Source organism: Panthera leo, chromosome A1, assembly GCF_018350215.1.
Source record: "Panthera leo isolate Ple1 chromosome A1, P.leo_Ple1_pat1.1, whole genome shotgun sequence".
Lineage (NCBI taxonomy): Eukaryota > Metazoa > Chordata > Mammalia > Carnivora > Felidae > Panthera > Panthera leo.
In genome coordinates this window covers 79,466,528-79,479,132 of record NC_056679.1, presented here as the reverse complement: position 1 = coordinate 79,479,132, position 12,605 = coordinate 79,466,528, and the positions used below count along the sequence as shown (strand labels likewise).

Here is a 12,605-nt window from a genome sequence, read left to right as displayed (position 1 = left end):
AGACACTGTCTTATAAGTTCTGTAATTCCTGCAGGAAGACCCCAGTTACTTTAGGTGAGACCCTTGGTGTGCTGCCCACCCCCCTTATTCAGAGCCAAACCATGGGCTTCGTCAGCTTGATAGTCCCTGTGTCAGGGTGGCCCCGGACCCTCTGTACATGGTGAGGAGGAGAAGCCCTGAGCCCCTCCTGCTGCGGCATCCAGAATAACGGGTCCCTGTCCTTTATCCACACTCGCGCCTTGAGCAAGCGCGGAGTGAATCCGTGCAGGTGCTCAGCTCTGTCCCAGCCCCTCCAGCATTCTTCTCTGGGACTGGGGAGGGGGGGAGGCAAAAGGAACCTGGCCCACGGGTCCTGCCCAGACAGGTGGGCGGTGCTGTGGCCGGGGGCTGTGGTCACACCAAGATGACTCAAAGCATGTGCCCACTCCCCGCCCCTGTGCGTGCCGCAGAGCAGTTTGGGGGGCAGGGGCATCTGGGTGTTGAGAGCAGCCCTGTAAAAGGACAAGTTCCAGTTTTTTTTTCAACAGCCACACTGCAGACGACCACATATCCGAATGAGGTGGAGTGTCCCTGTGTCCCTGTGTCCCTGAGAAAACCTGAGAAATAGAATCCTCACGTTAGTCCTGTATTTTAGTCGGGGCTCTGCAGAGAAGCAGAACCAGTAGGGTGTGTGTGTGGAGTGTGTGTTTGCACATGTACAGGCACAGACGTACGTCCTGGTAGAGGGGTTTACTTTAAGGAATTGCATGATTGTGGGGGCCTGGCGAGTCCAGAATCCGCAGGAGAGCATCCTGGAGGCCCGGGGAAGAGCCAGGGTCCCAGTTCAAAGACTGTCTGGAGACAGAATTTCCTCTTCTTGGGGGAGGTCAGGGTTTTTGGGTTTTTTTTTTTTTTTCCCTTCCTCTTGAGGCCTTCAGCTGATTGGACGAGGCCCACCCACATTAAGAGGAATAATTTATTTTACAAAGAGGCTTCTGATGTAAATGGTTATCTTATCTTAAAAATACCTTCCCAGGGACATCCAGACTGGGGCTTAACTGAACATCTGGGTACTGTGGCCTGGCCAAGCAGACACATGAAATCACAGCCTGTTTTATACAGATGCTCATCCTGGGTCTGTTTGTGAAAGATAAGCCTTATCGCATGAGAACAGATGGAGCCTCGGCCCCGATCTGCGCTCTGTCTTCAGGCGTGGGGCACGGCCACGCACAAGCGGGGGGCTCCTGGTGTGACACCTCCACATTCAGTCCTGGCGCAGCCGAGTCCAGCTAAGCGTGGAGCTTGACGCTGGCCATGGAGGCAGTGGCAGTGAACATGGCGAACGTGGACGTGGCCAGTGCGCGTATTTCAAGCGTAAATGGGCTCTCAATCCCAGACACGGGCTGATTCGGCACCACTAACGCTCGCCTCTTACGCAACGGGTTCTCGGTTTCTTTCTATGAATATCAGTTTTCGTGACTTTCTTTCCTTTTTTTGCTCACCCCCTAGGGGGATCCAGGTGAAATAATTGGCCACGTGCCTGGGACCCTGTTGAAAGGCGAAAGAGGATTTCCCGGACTCCCAGGAGCACCAGTAAGCGTTTGCTAAATCACCAGAAGCACATGCAGTGTCTCTTCCTGGCTCCCATCTCATTCTCGCGTTTTCACTAAATTGCAGGGCTCGCCGGGACTGCCAGGGCTGCAAGGTCCTGTCGGCCCCCCGGGATTTACCGGACCACCAGTAAGTTTGGGGGAGGATGTCTCTTGGAGTCGCTCATTCAGTGAACAGCACTGTGTTTGTGAAAATAAATCTGATTTCTTGAAACCTTTACAGCGTCGCAATCTCTCTTAATTTGGATCGGGAGAGAGAGCTTCTTGGGAAGATGTGTGGCTGGCACTTGGGGTCCCTGGGGAAAACGATGGCAGCCGTAGTGCAGGCCAGGTCATCCCCCACACACGGCACCCTCGCCGGTGGAGGGGCTGGGGGGCTGCCGATGATACTGTGGCTGGAGGAGGCCGAGCTCAGAGCTGGACAAGGCAGCCTGTGCCCTGCCCGCGGACGCGTAGGAACAGTTATCCCAGAGGGCCCGGCTTCGCGGGCGGCTGTGGACACAGACCGGGCGGCGGCGGGGACTGCGCCATGCTTGTGATAAAGGGCGAGCACCCGAGACAGCCCCCCGGAGGCTCCGCTCCCTGCCTGCCTCCTGCACAGCCCGTGATTCCCAGGAGGAGGGCCCATGTCCCCCACTCGTACCGTTTGGGAGCACGAGACACTTGGCAGTAACAACACTTCCCTACTTGTCAAGTGCCTTGTGCCCTGGCGATGAGTAATGCACCGCGGTGTGCCGTCCTTGCCCGCCCGCCTGCCGGTCCTTCGGGACTTTTGGTTCACCTCCCACCCTCCCTCCTTCCTTCCTCCTCTCTCCCTCCCCTCTCCCTCCCCTCTCCCTCCCTCCTTCCTTCCTTCCTCCCTCCTCCCTCCCTTCCTTCCTCCCTTCCTTCCTCCCTCCCTCCTCCCTCCCTTCCTTCCTCCCTCCCTCCCTCCTCCTCTCTTTCTCCCTCCCTCCCTCCTCCTCCTCTCCCTCCCTCCCTCCTTCCTCCCTCCCTCCCTCCTCCCTCCCTCCCTTCCTCCCTCCCTCCTCCTCTCTTTCTCCTTCCGTCCCTCCCTCCTCCTCCCTCCCTCCTCCTCTCTTTCTCCTTCCATCCCTCCCTCCTCCTCCCTCCCTCCTCCTCCCTCCCTCCCTCCCTCCTCCTCCTCTCCCTCCCTCCCTCCTTCCTTCTTTCCTCCCTCTCTCCCTCCTCCTTTCCTCCCTCCCTCTCTCCCTCCTTCCTTCTTTCCTCCATCTCTCCCTCCTCCTTTCCTCCCTTCCTTCTCCCTCCTTCTTTCCTCCTCCTCCTCTCTCTCCCTCCCTCCCTCCTCCCTCCCCCTCCCTCCCTCCTCCATCCCTCCTTCCTTCCTCCTCCTCTCCCTCCCTCTCTCCCTCCTTCCTTCCTCCCTCCCTCCCTCCTCCTCTCCCTCCCTCTCTCCTTCCTTCCTCCCTGCTTCTTTCCTCCTCTTCCTCTCTCCCTCCTTCCTTCTTTCCTTCTTCCTTCCCCCCCACCCTCCTCCCTCCCTTTCTTCTTCCCTCCCTTTGACCCTTCCTTCCTTCCTTTCTTCCAAATCCAGCAACTCTAATGTCCATTCTTGCAAAAGTAACCTCTTTTATATTCTTGCAAATAAATGGACTCATTTTTGTGAAAGAGAATGACTAGGCTTTTTTTTTAATGATTAAAAAGCATTCTGAAATTTTGCTGCAAACACAGGAAGGTTTTTACTTCACTACAGTCTGTGCACTTGAAGAAATCATTCAACTTTTTAAGATAAGTAGTTATATCCAAAGTGGACAAATGCTACGTTATTTCCAACCTGGAAACCCCAGCGCTCTCAGAGAGTTTGGCTGATAATTTAAGTCATCACCTGTTAGCCGGGCACATTGTTGGGTCAGTGGATTTCACAGGGAAGTGCCTAAGATTCTGAGGTGTTTACATCCCTGGTAATTATTGGCCTGGACTAATTCCTAGTTATTTTCAAAATTTTATAGATCCAAAGCACAGGAATAAAATTTAAATATTTAACAAATATCATACTAATCGTGGGAATCTTAAGATAACCTCATTAAAAAGCATTTAAAGCTTACCAGGGTTATGAATGATATTTAATTAAAATGCTCTTTTTTACAGGGCCCTCCAGGTCCTCCTGGCCCTCCAGGTGAAAAGGTAAATATATTTTTCATTTGAATTTCTTCAGCATTTGTATAAGACTACCACAAAATCACCATAACTTGCTGTTTAGTCTCTGTAAACAGTTTGAGAAAGTTATTTTTTTTGTCTCTATTTAACATCTGTCTACCCACCTGCCCATGTATCTGTATACCCATCCCTCTATCTATCCATCTGTCATGCATCCATCCATCGTCTGTCCGTCTGTCTGCCTGTCCATCCATCTGTCTGCCTCCCTGTCCACCCATCCATCCATCTATCCACTCATCCATTTCCATCTATCCATCCATCTGCCTCTCTGTTCATCTGTCTATCAATCATCTATCCATCTCTCTGTCTGTCTATCTGATCTATCCATCTGTTCTGTCTTTCCTTTCACCAGTCCCTTACTTTGGAATCATTGATCTTTCCTTTAGTTTTCTATAGTCACATTTTATTTTATTTTATTTTATTTTATTTTATTTTGTTTTGTTTTGTTTTATTTTATTTTATTTTATTTTATTTTATTTTATTTTATTTTATTTTATTTATTTTTGAGACAGAGAAAGACAGGGCATGAACGGGGGAGGGGCAGAGAGAGAGGGAGACACAGAATCGGAAGCAGGCTCCGGGCTCCGAGCCATCAGCCCAGAACCCGACACGGGGCTCGAACTCACGGACCGCGAGATCATGACCTGAGCTGAAGTCGGACGCTTAATCGACTGAGCCACCCAGGCGCCCGTATAGTCACATTTTAAAAACCTTAAATTAAAAAAAAAAAAGTTTTATAGAATTCGTTTTCAATAATACTTTAAAAAACGTTTTTAATAGCCACTGAATACAGCAGGACACAACTTTGTGGAAAATGTTATGATACTTGTTGGAAGCAGCTCCTGCCTTGACCCCACCTTATCATTACATTTTGTGTGATTTTGAGCAAAGTGGACAACTCGAATAACGGAAGCCTAATTTTTAATCTACAGGGGCAAATGGGCTTAAGTTTCCAAGGCCCAAAGGGCGACAAGGTGAGTACACGTGGCTCTGGACTGTTGTCATGTTTATTTTTTATTTTTTTTAACTTATTTATTTATTTTGAGAGACAGCGGGAGCAGAGGAGAGGGTGAGAGAGAGAATCCCAAGCAGACTCCGTGCTGTCAGCACAGTGCCTGATGTGGGACTCACACTCACGCCCATGAGATCATGACCCGAGCTGAAATCAAGAGTCGGATGTTCAAGCAACTGAGCCCCCCAGGCGTCCCATGGAGTGTCGTCATGTTTAAAATCACAGTTGTAGGGATGATAGAATTTCAGCCTCTGGACCTCCTCTTGGACCTTCCTAACCACAGTTCCCCTACTCTGCATGTTCTTGAATTTATTAGTGTTTTCCTTAAAATCCATGGCTAGAAGTCACTGAGGTTTTCTACGTATGGTCTGACCAGCAGAGAACACAAGGCCATTCTAGTTCTAGTTCCCTGTGCGTTGAATTCAATCAGAATGTTCCCTGGCAGTGATAAAGCCAGGCCCAGACTTTATTATAAAAGAGGCACATTTAGGACTTGGGCGTTAGTGGTACAGCTATACTAAACCCTGCAGAGATGGAAGGCCGTCATACGAGTCGGGAGAGGCAGGGAGGCAGAGACTGAAGCAGGGGAGAAGGGAGGCCAGCGGTGGCTCCCTGATCCTCCAGTGATCTCTCCACCAGTTTCCCTGCGTCAGAGTAGCCACATGGGCACCAGCCAAGTGGGGATTCTGGGCCTGTGACAGCACCTGCCGCGGCCCACGTTCTTCTCCATCGGAGCCCAAGTCGGTGTAGAGACCACCACCGGTGGGTGCCAGGTGCACCAGAGGCCTGGGCAGGTCTGGGCTGACCTGTGGCCTCCATGTTTCACCCCAGATTTGGTCCAGTCTTTCCATACACCTCCGAGGAAGGTGACCCCGCAAATTGAGTGTTTTGGATCTCACTCATCGTGCGATGACTGGGATTCTCTGTACTTCTGGTTGCGTCCAGCTGTCAGAGTTCCCGAGGGAGAACATTCCCGATGGTTCCCTTCCTTTTCGTGCCCCTAAAGATACGTCCTTTCCTCTCAGGCTGTGTTAGCAGTCTGTGACCCTTCCCTCCATGCCATCAAAATGCGGGAGGACAGCCTCTGTGTCCTGCTACGTATGCATGTACCACAGAAGTGCATGTGCGGTCCTCACGTATGCACGCGTGCAGAGATGTCTCATAGATGTTCAGGTTCCATTCCTATTACCTGAGGTAGTGGCTTTCCTGACCCCTGAGAGGTGAGAGTCTCCCGGCTTCGTGTCCTTAATGTACCATCTTCCTACTGACACTGCGTTTTATGCTGAGACGGGGATAGATTAGAACAGAGTTTGATTACCTTTTTGCAAACCAGATGTTCTATTTTGCCTCACCAGGGTGACCAAGGGGTCAGTGGGCCCCCGGGGGTTCCAGGACAAGCTCAGGTTCAAGAAAAAGGAGACTTTGCCACTAAAGGAGAGAAGGTAGGAGACGGACTTTCTTAGGTGAATGCCGGCTTTCGAATTTGGGACAAATTGGAGGGATGCAGAGAAAACAGGTTTATAGATTGTCCGTCCCGCAAAATATGAGCATAGGGGGAGCAGAGGCAGCTGAACTGGGTTGGGGCAAGGCTGAGCTCCACATGGGGGCTTCTTAGATGCACCAGGTTGAGGCCAGGCTGGGTCTGCAGCAGGGACAGAGGCTGAGGGTGAGGGCGGAGGGTCCCAGCTGCCGTGGATCGAGCATAATGACGTGGTCTTCCTAAAGCCACACCCTTCTGGGAGTTAGGACACGAACATGGGAGACCAAAGAGAATTTCCTTGTTGATGTATCGGGAAAAGGCATTGTTTTCCTTTTCCATGTTCAGTGTGGTGTGTCAAGATCGATACAACCGTTAATCCTGATGGCTCACTCTCTTGCTCTCTTTTTAAAACTTCTTTTAGGGTCAGAAAGGTGAACCTGGATTTCAGGTAAGGCCCACATTCCTATTTGTTTATCATCATTTTGTGGGAATGCTCACGAAGTGTTGGGTTGAAGTTACGAATTTCTTCACCTTCAGTATAATATCGACTCAACTGAATATTTTACTTAAATGTCCTAATGAATCTTTCTGTTCTTTCAAGGGAATGCCAGGGGTTGGAGAGAAAGGGGAGCCCGGAAAGCCAGGGCCCCGAGTAAGTGCCTCCCAAGCCCTTCTGTTCCTGACTGTAAACTCATGCTCCTCCCTTTCCTAGAATCCCAGACTTACAGAAACATGAGTGGAAGAGGTCTGTCCTCTCCGGAAGGGCTTTCTCGAAGCCCTTGTAGCAGGAAGGAGGAGGCCACCTCCACCTGAAAATCCCCCTGGCAAGGCTGAGGCCTCCCACCGCAGAGAGCTGGACTGGGGGGCTCTCTGGACAGCCACCCGCCTGCTGGCTTCTCACTGAAAGCCCCCGGTCCTCTTGCGCGGAGTGCCAGGTGCTCTTTTTGGCTGCCTCCTGAGCCTGCTCGGGGCTCTACCCGGAGCCCAGACTGCATGGCCTAGACGTGAGGTATTCCGATGCTTCCCAACCCTGAATCCTGGGGACGGGAGACCCACCCGCTTGTAGCGGCCTGAGCCCGTCCTGCTCCTACCCTGAAAATGATGCGTGCAGACCCCCATTAAAATGAGTCCTCTGCCTACCTGCCACCAGCCCCTTGCCATTCAGAAAACCTCTCTGCTGTTAGCTCTGTCGCCAAATGTAACGGTCATCTTGGGAGATTTGGGGCTACTCCGACTCCGTTTTCTAAAAACTGGAAAGTCCTCTTTGGCTGTCACTGCACAGTTATTCTCTGTATACCACATTACTCGTTAGTGTGGTGTGGGCAGCTAGCTCATGTAGGGGTTCAGAGCCTTGGTGTTAGAGCGTATTTATTGTTATTTTTATGAAATTCTAACGTCTAAATCTTTATTGTACAGGGAAAACCTGGCAAAGATGGTGAAAAAGGAGAAAAAGGGAGTCCAGTAAGCATTTCTCTGTAATTTCCTTTCTTTCTTTCTTTCTTTCTTTCGAAAGAGAAAGACTTTTTTTTATTTAAGAAAAAATTTTTTTGATGTATTTTTGAGAGAGAGAGAGAGACAGAGTGTGAGCTGGGGAGGGTCACAGAGAGAGAGATACAGAATCTGAAGCAGGCTCCAGGCTCCGAGCTGTCAGCACAGAGCCCGATGTGGGGCTCGAACCCACGAACTGTGAAATGATGACCCGAGCTGAAGTCGGATGCCCAACTGACTGAGCCACCCAGATGCCCCGAGACTTTTTTTAAAATATTTATTTATTTATTTATTTATTTATTTATTTATTTAACGTTTACTTATTTTTGAGACAGAGAGAGACAGAGCATGAACGGGGGAGGGTCAGAGAGAGGGAGACACAGAATCCAAAACAGGCTCCAGGCTCTGAGCTGTCAGCACAGAGCCCGACGCGGGGCTCGAACTCACAGACCGTGAGATCATGACCTGAGCCGAAGTCGGCCGCTTAACCGACTGAGCCACCCAGGCGCCCCAAATGTTTATTTATTTTTGAGACAGAGAGGCAGAGCACAAGGGGGGAGAGGCAGAGAGAGAGGGAGACACAGAATCCGAAGCAGGCTCCAGGCTCTGAGCTGTCAGCACAGAGCCCGACTCAGGGCTGGAACCCACAAACTGCGAGATCATGACCTCAGCTGAAGCCAGACGCCTAACAGCCTGAGCCCCCCAGGTGCCCCGTATTTCTCTGTAATTCTTAAGAACAAACTGTTGCCCTTGTTTGCTCATTACTGTTCTCCATGTTTCACTTCAGGGGTTCCCGGGTGACGCAGGGTACCCAGGACTCCCTGGACGAGAAGGTTTCAAGGTAAATGGTGACACTACTTGGAGCTTTACCTTATTTTGTAGTTCAGCCCAGAAGTTGTTCGTAGTGTGAAGGACTGTGGACTCAAATAATAAAAAAAATATTTACCTTCCCTACGAGCAAATCACAACTTAATTTTGTGGTTTTATTTGTGTGTGTGATTTGAAAAAATTAAAAAAAAATTTTATTCAAAAATTTTTATTTATTTATTTCTTTAAGGTTTAGTTATTTTGACAGAGAGAGTGTGAGTGGAGGAAGGGCAGAGAGGGATAGGGAGAGAGAGAATCCCAAGCAGGCTCTGAGCTGTCAGCACAGAGCCCGACGTGGGGCTCCAACCCATGAACCATGAGATCATGACCTGGGCCAAAGTCAGGTGCTCAATGGATCAAGCCACCCAGGCACCCCTGTGTATGATTCTTTTTAAAAGAATATAAAATGTTCCACTCATTCAAGTTTTTATGCCTTATTTTTGGTAATAGATGAATTTTATCTGGCTACAAAACAGCTGAAAAGGCAGAAAGAGTGAAGAAAAGAAAGCTTATCTGATGTTTCTGTTCCCCTCTCAGAAACGGAGTGCACCATTGCCCTGTGTATCCACACAGGGCACACACCTGTGTATCCGCACACACCCTGTAAAACAACGCCCTGTGTGTGCACAATTGCCCTGTGTGTACACACACGTACACCCTGTAAAATAGTAATGTGTGACGCCTCTTGGCCTCCTTGCTTAGTGATACGACGTGGGTAAGGATGTCTGTACGCGCGGCCACATGGGAATGTACTCTGTGCCCAGGCCTTCTGCATGGCATCTGGGTCACACCCACATGGGGATGGGTACAAGTATCTGTGCTCACTTGTCTGCTCGTTTCCATGTCACAGATTGCTACAAGTGTAATTTGGGGGGGGGGGGGTCAATGTTTACACTCTCTTTTTTGAAAGTTTTGCCACAGGCCACTAAATTGCCCCTGGAAAAGAACAGCCATCTGTCTGGGGCCCTTTTTTGTTTTTTTTTTTGGCAACTGCTTGTTATCAAACCTTAAAAAATATTTGTCAGTGTGGTAGGCAGAAAACTAGATAACATAAATCTCTGCTGAAGTAAGAAGTAGTTTGGAAATATTTCTAGTGGTGACTCATAGACCAGGGAGCAGACCTCACGGTTCGTTCATGAAAGCCAAGGAAAAGGGAAGTAAAGGAAAAATCCTTTACTGATACTGTAACTTTTTTTTAAAAAAGTCAAATCTTGTAGATTTTAAAAGGTAAATCCGTTTAGAATGTATTAGCTAAGATATTTTTTAAGTCCCAAAGATGTTTCTAAAGCCTCTTCTCATATTCAGATAAGAAAAATCAAAACATTGAATTCTGGTTTACTCCTAAGTTTATTGCCTTGGTTGAAAGGGGAAAACTACATTAAGGGACTATGTGCAGATCTTAGGACTTCTAAAGATACTATTATGATGGCTTACATAAAAACATTAGATATAACAGGATTAATTTTGTTGAGTTTGTCTTCTTATATGAATGAAATTAAGCCTCAGAGTGACCAGAATTTATCCCCCCCCCCCAACGTTTTCAGGTAATGCTGGGTTTTAAGGAGAGAGGCGAAACCATAAATATCCTTTTACAAGGACTCCAAGGCAGCCTCAGACAACCTTACACCTAAAAATCTCTAATAAAATGATTTCTTTAAGAAAATACATTGAGAAATCAAAAGCTTCCATTTCATTTCATTTTATTGAAAGACCACCACATTCTAACTCAACTTACGGATGGCTCTATGCAAGTTGTCCAAGGGAGTGTGCAACCAACCGAACACAGCAAACGTTGTGAGCGCCTTTGTCCTGTTAATAATTGCGCTCCCGGTTATGATTTGTAGAAATCCTTATTTCCACGCGGCACGCTGCATTCGTGTTTGTTATGACAGGTCCGGAGCACTTGAAGGTCCGTCCTCACAGTGAGGAAAATAATTTTAGTGTAAGTGGGCACAGTCTTTATTTTTCCAGGAAAAAAAAAAAGCAGTTGAACACTGCTTTCTGCAAGACAATCCATATCGTCAAAAAAAGCCACGTATTTTTTCTTTTGTAGGGAGACAAAGGTGAAGCAGGTCCCCCAGGCCCACCTGGAATCGTGAGTAAAAATAATGTCTGGTCGTCTGTGCGGGCGTTTGACAGTGAAGAGAAGGGGGTTGGGGCCACGGCATTCCTGCACTTACATTTGTATATAAAGAGGGTGCTTAGTATTGACAAGAATAAACTTATACTTTGTATTGCGTGGAGTTGGGCACTTACATTTTATTATATTTGGATCATTTCCGCATCCCCTTGGCCACGGAGAATGGAGAGATTTGCCCGTGGATAACGATACGAGCAAAACCGTTTGAAACTGGCCCGTTAGGCAAAGTGTGAAGAGAAGCAGGTCGCCCATAATCTCTCTGGAGCACAACAGTTTTTGTGTCTGCAAAGAACATTTTACCTCTAGTCCACGGGCGTAGCTGTACCTGCCTGCGCTCAGTGCGTGCAGTGTCTTTTTCTTTTTAACAGTGAGCGTTCTTCATGTTTGCAAGTTCTCTGGGAACGACTGTTTTCAGTATCCTTCCAGAGAGCCGTGCTGTCACTGGCTTAACCCGTTTTGTCCCCCCACCCCAGTCTTCTTTGGAACGATGAAAATGTTCCCATTGTTTCGTTTGCTGCAGGTGGAGGGGTGCCCAGTGCTCGCATACGTCTGCGTGTCCGCGCGGCATTCAGGGACTTCTCCTTAGGGGGCGTTTCCCAGACTGGGGTCCCTGCGGCAGAGTACGGACCCCCCCGACTGCCGTTCACACCGCCACGCAGGCTTGGGGTTCCCCTTTCCGTATCCGTGATCGGGCAGCCACCTTCGAGTGGCCCGTGTGTAGCCTCATCGGTGGATTTTAATCTGTTAATTTCGTCACTACCAAATTCTATTTTAAGGGAAATATGCAATATTTGAGCTTGCCATTTCCCTTGAATTTCTGTGATTTAGAAATGGGGTGGCCTAGTTCACTCCCTTGTCATGAGGCTGACAGTGTCGGCCGTGTCCCTAGGCCCTCGAGGACGTCCCCACTGTGGTCCAGTGAAGTCTGCCTGTGCTGTTCCACACTGCCCGGGAAAATCTAATAGTCCTCTTTAAAGTAGACTCTTCGTTTTATGGCTTGTCGGGACATTTAGAAATTCCAAACCCAAACCTCAGAATTAGTGCTTCTCTAACCTCACCTCCCTGGCAAAGCTCCCACCGGGCCAGTCATTACAGGGGGCAGAGGGTCTGCCAGGAGGGCCCAGCGGAATGTCCGTTTTCTGTGTTGTCTTGACTGTCCCCTCCCCCCCCTCCCCTTCCCCCATGGCTGTTTCTTTACTTCCACCTTTCCTGAAATCTCTGGAAGATGTTAGTTTTCTCTCTGCTCTTCTGTGACATGCACAACCGGCCGCCTCCACACACCTTGGTCTCTTCTCTTCTGCCCCCAGGTGATCGGCACGGGACCCTTGGGAGAAAAAGGAGAGCGGGGGTACCCAGGGTCTCCAGGGTTGAGAGGAGAGCCAGGCCCCAAAGGTCAGTTCCTGTTTCTCCTCCGTCCTCCTTCCTCCTCCTCTGTCCCTCCCTCCCTCCTCCTTCTTACCTCCGCCTCCCCCTTTCCTCCCTGTGCCCTTCCTCCTGCCCCTCCTTCCTACCTCCCCCTCCTTCCCCCTCCTCTGTCCCTCCCTCCCTCCTCCTCCTTACCTCCCCCTCCCCCTTTTCTCTCTCCCCTCCCTCCCCCTTCCTTCCTACCTCCCCCTCCTCCCCCCTCCTCTGTCCCTCCCTCCCTCCTCCTCCTTACCTCCCCCTCCCCCTTTCCTCCCTCTCCCCTCCCTCCCCCTTCCTTCCTACCTCCCCCTCCAACCCCCTCCTCTGCCCCTCCCTCCCTCCCTCCTCCTTCTTACCTCCCCCTTCCCTTTTCCTCCCTTTTCCCTCCCTCCCCCTTCCTTCCTACCTCCCCCTCCCTCCCCCTCCTTCCTCATCCCTTCTGTCTTT

The 12,605-nt window shown here is 49.7% G+C and overlaps 1 protein-coding gene across 1 annotated transcript in view; it reads left to right on the top strand.

The window, feature by feature from the left end:
* The window catches only part of COL4A1 (collagen type IV alpha 1 chain), a 153,917-nt gene that overhangs the window by 93,803 nt on the left and 47,509 nt on the right, over positions 1-12,605 (top strand). Inside the window, exons 9-19 of the mRNA XM_042930212.1 lie at positions 1,489-1,572; positions 1,657-1,719; positions 3,699-3,734; positions 4,700-4,741; positions 6,135-6,221; positions 6,681-6,707; positions 6,861-6,911; positions 7,676-7,720; positions 8,535-8,588; positions 10,668-10,709; positions 12,062-12,146. Coding sequence (XP_042786146.1) covers positions 1,489-1,572; positions 1,657-1,719; positions 3,699-3,734; positions 4,700-4,741; positions 6,135-6,221; positions 6,681-6,707; positions 6,861-6,911; positions 7,676-7,720; positions 8,535-8,588; positions 10,668-10,709; positions 12,062-12,146 — 616 coding nt within the window. The remainder of the gene's footprint in view (positions 1-1,488; positions 1,573-1,656; positions 1,720-3,698; positions 3,735-4,699; positions 4,742-6,134; positions 6,222-6,680; positions 6,708-6,860; positions 6,912-7,675; positions 7,721-8,534; positions 8,589-10,667; positions 10,710-12,061; positions 12,147-12,605) is intronic.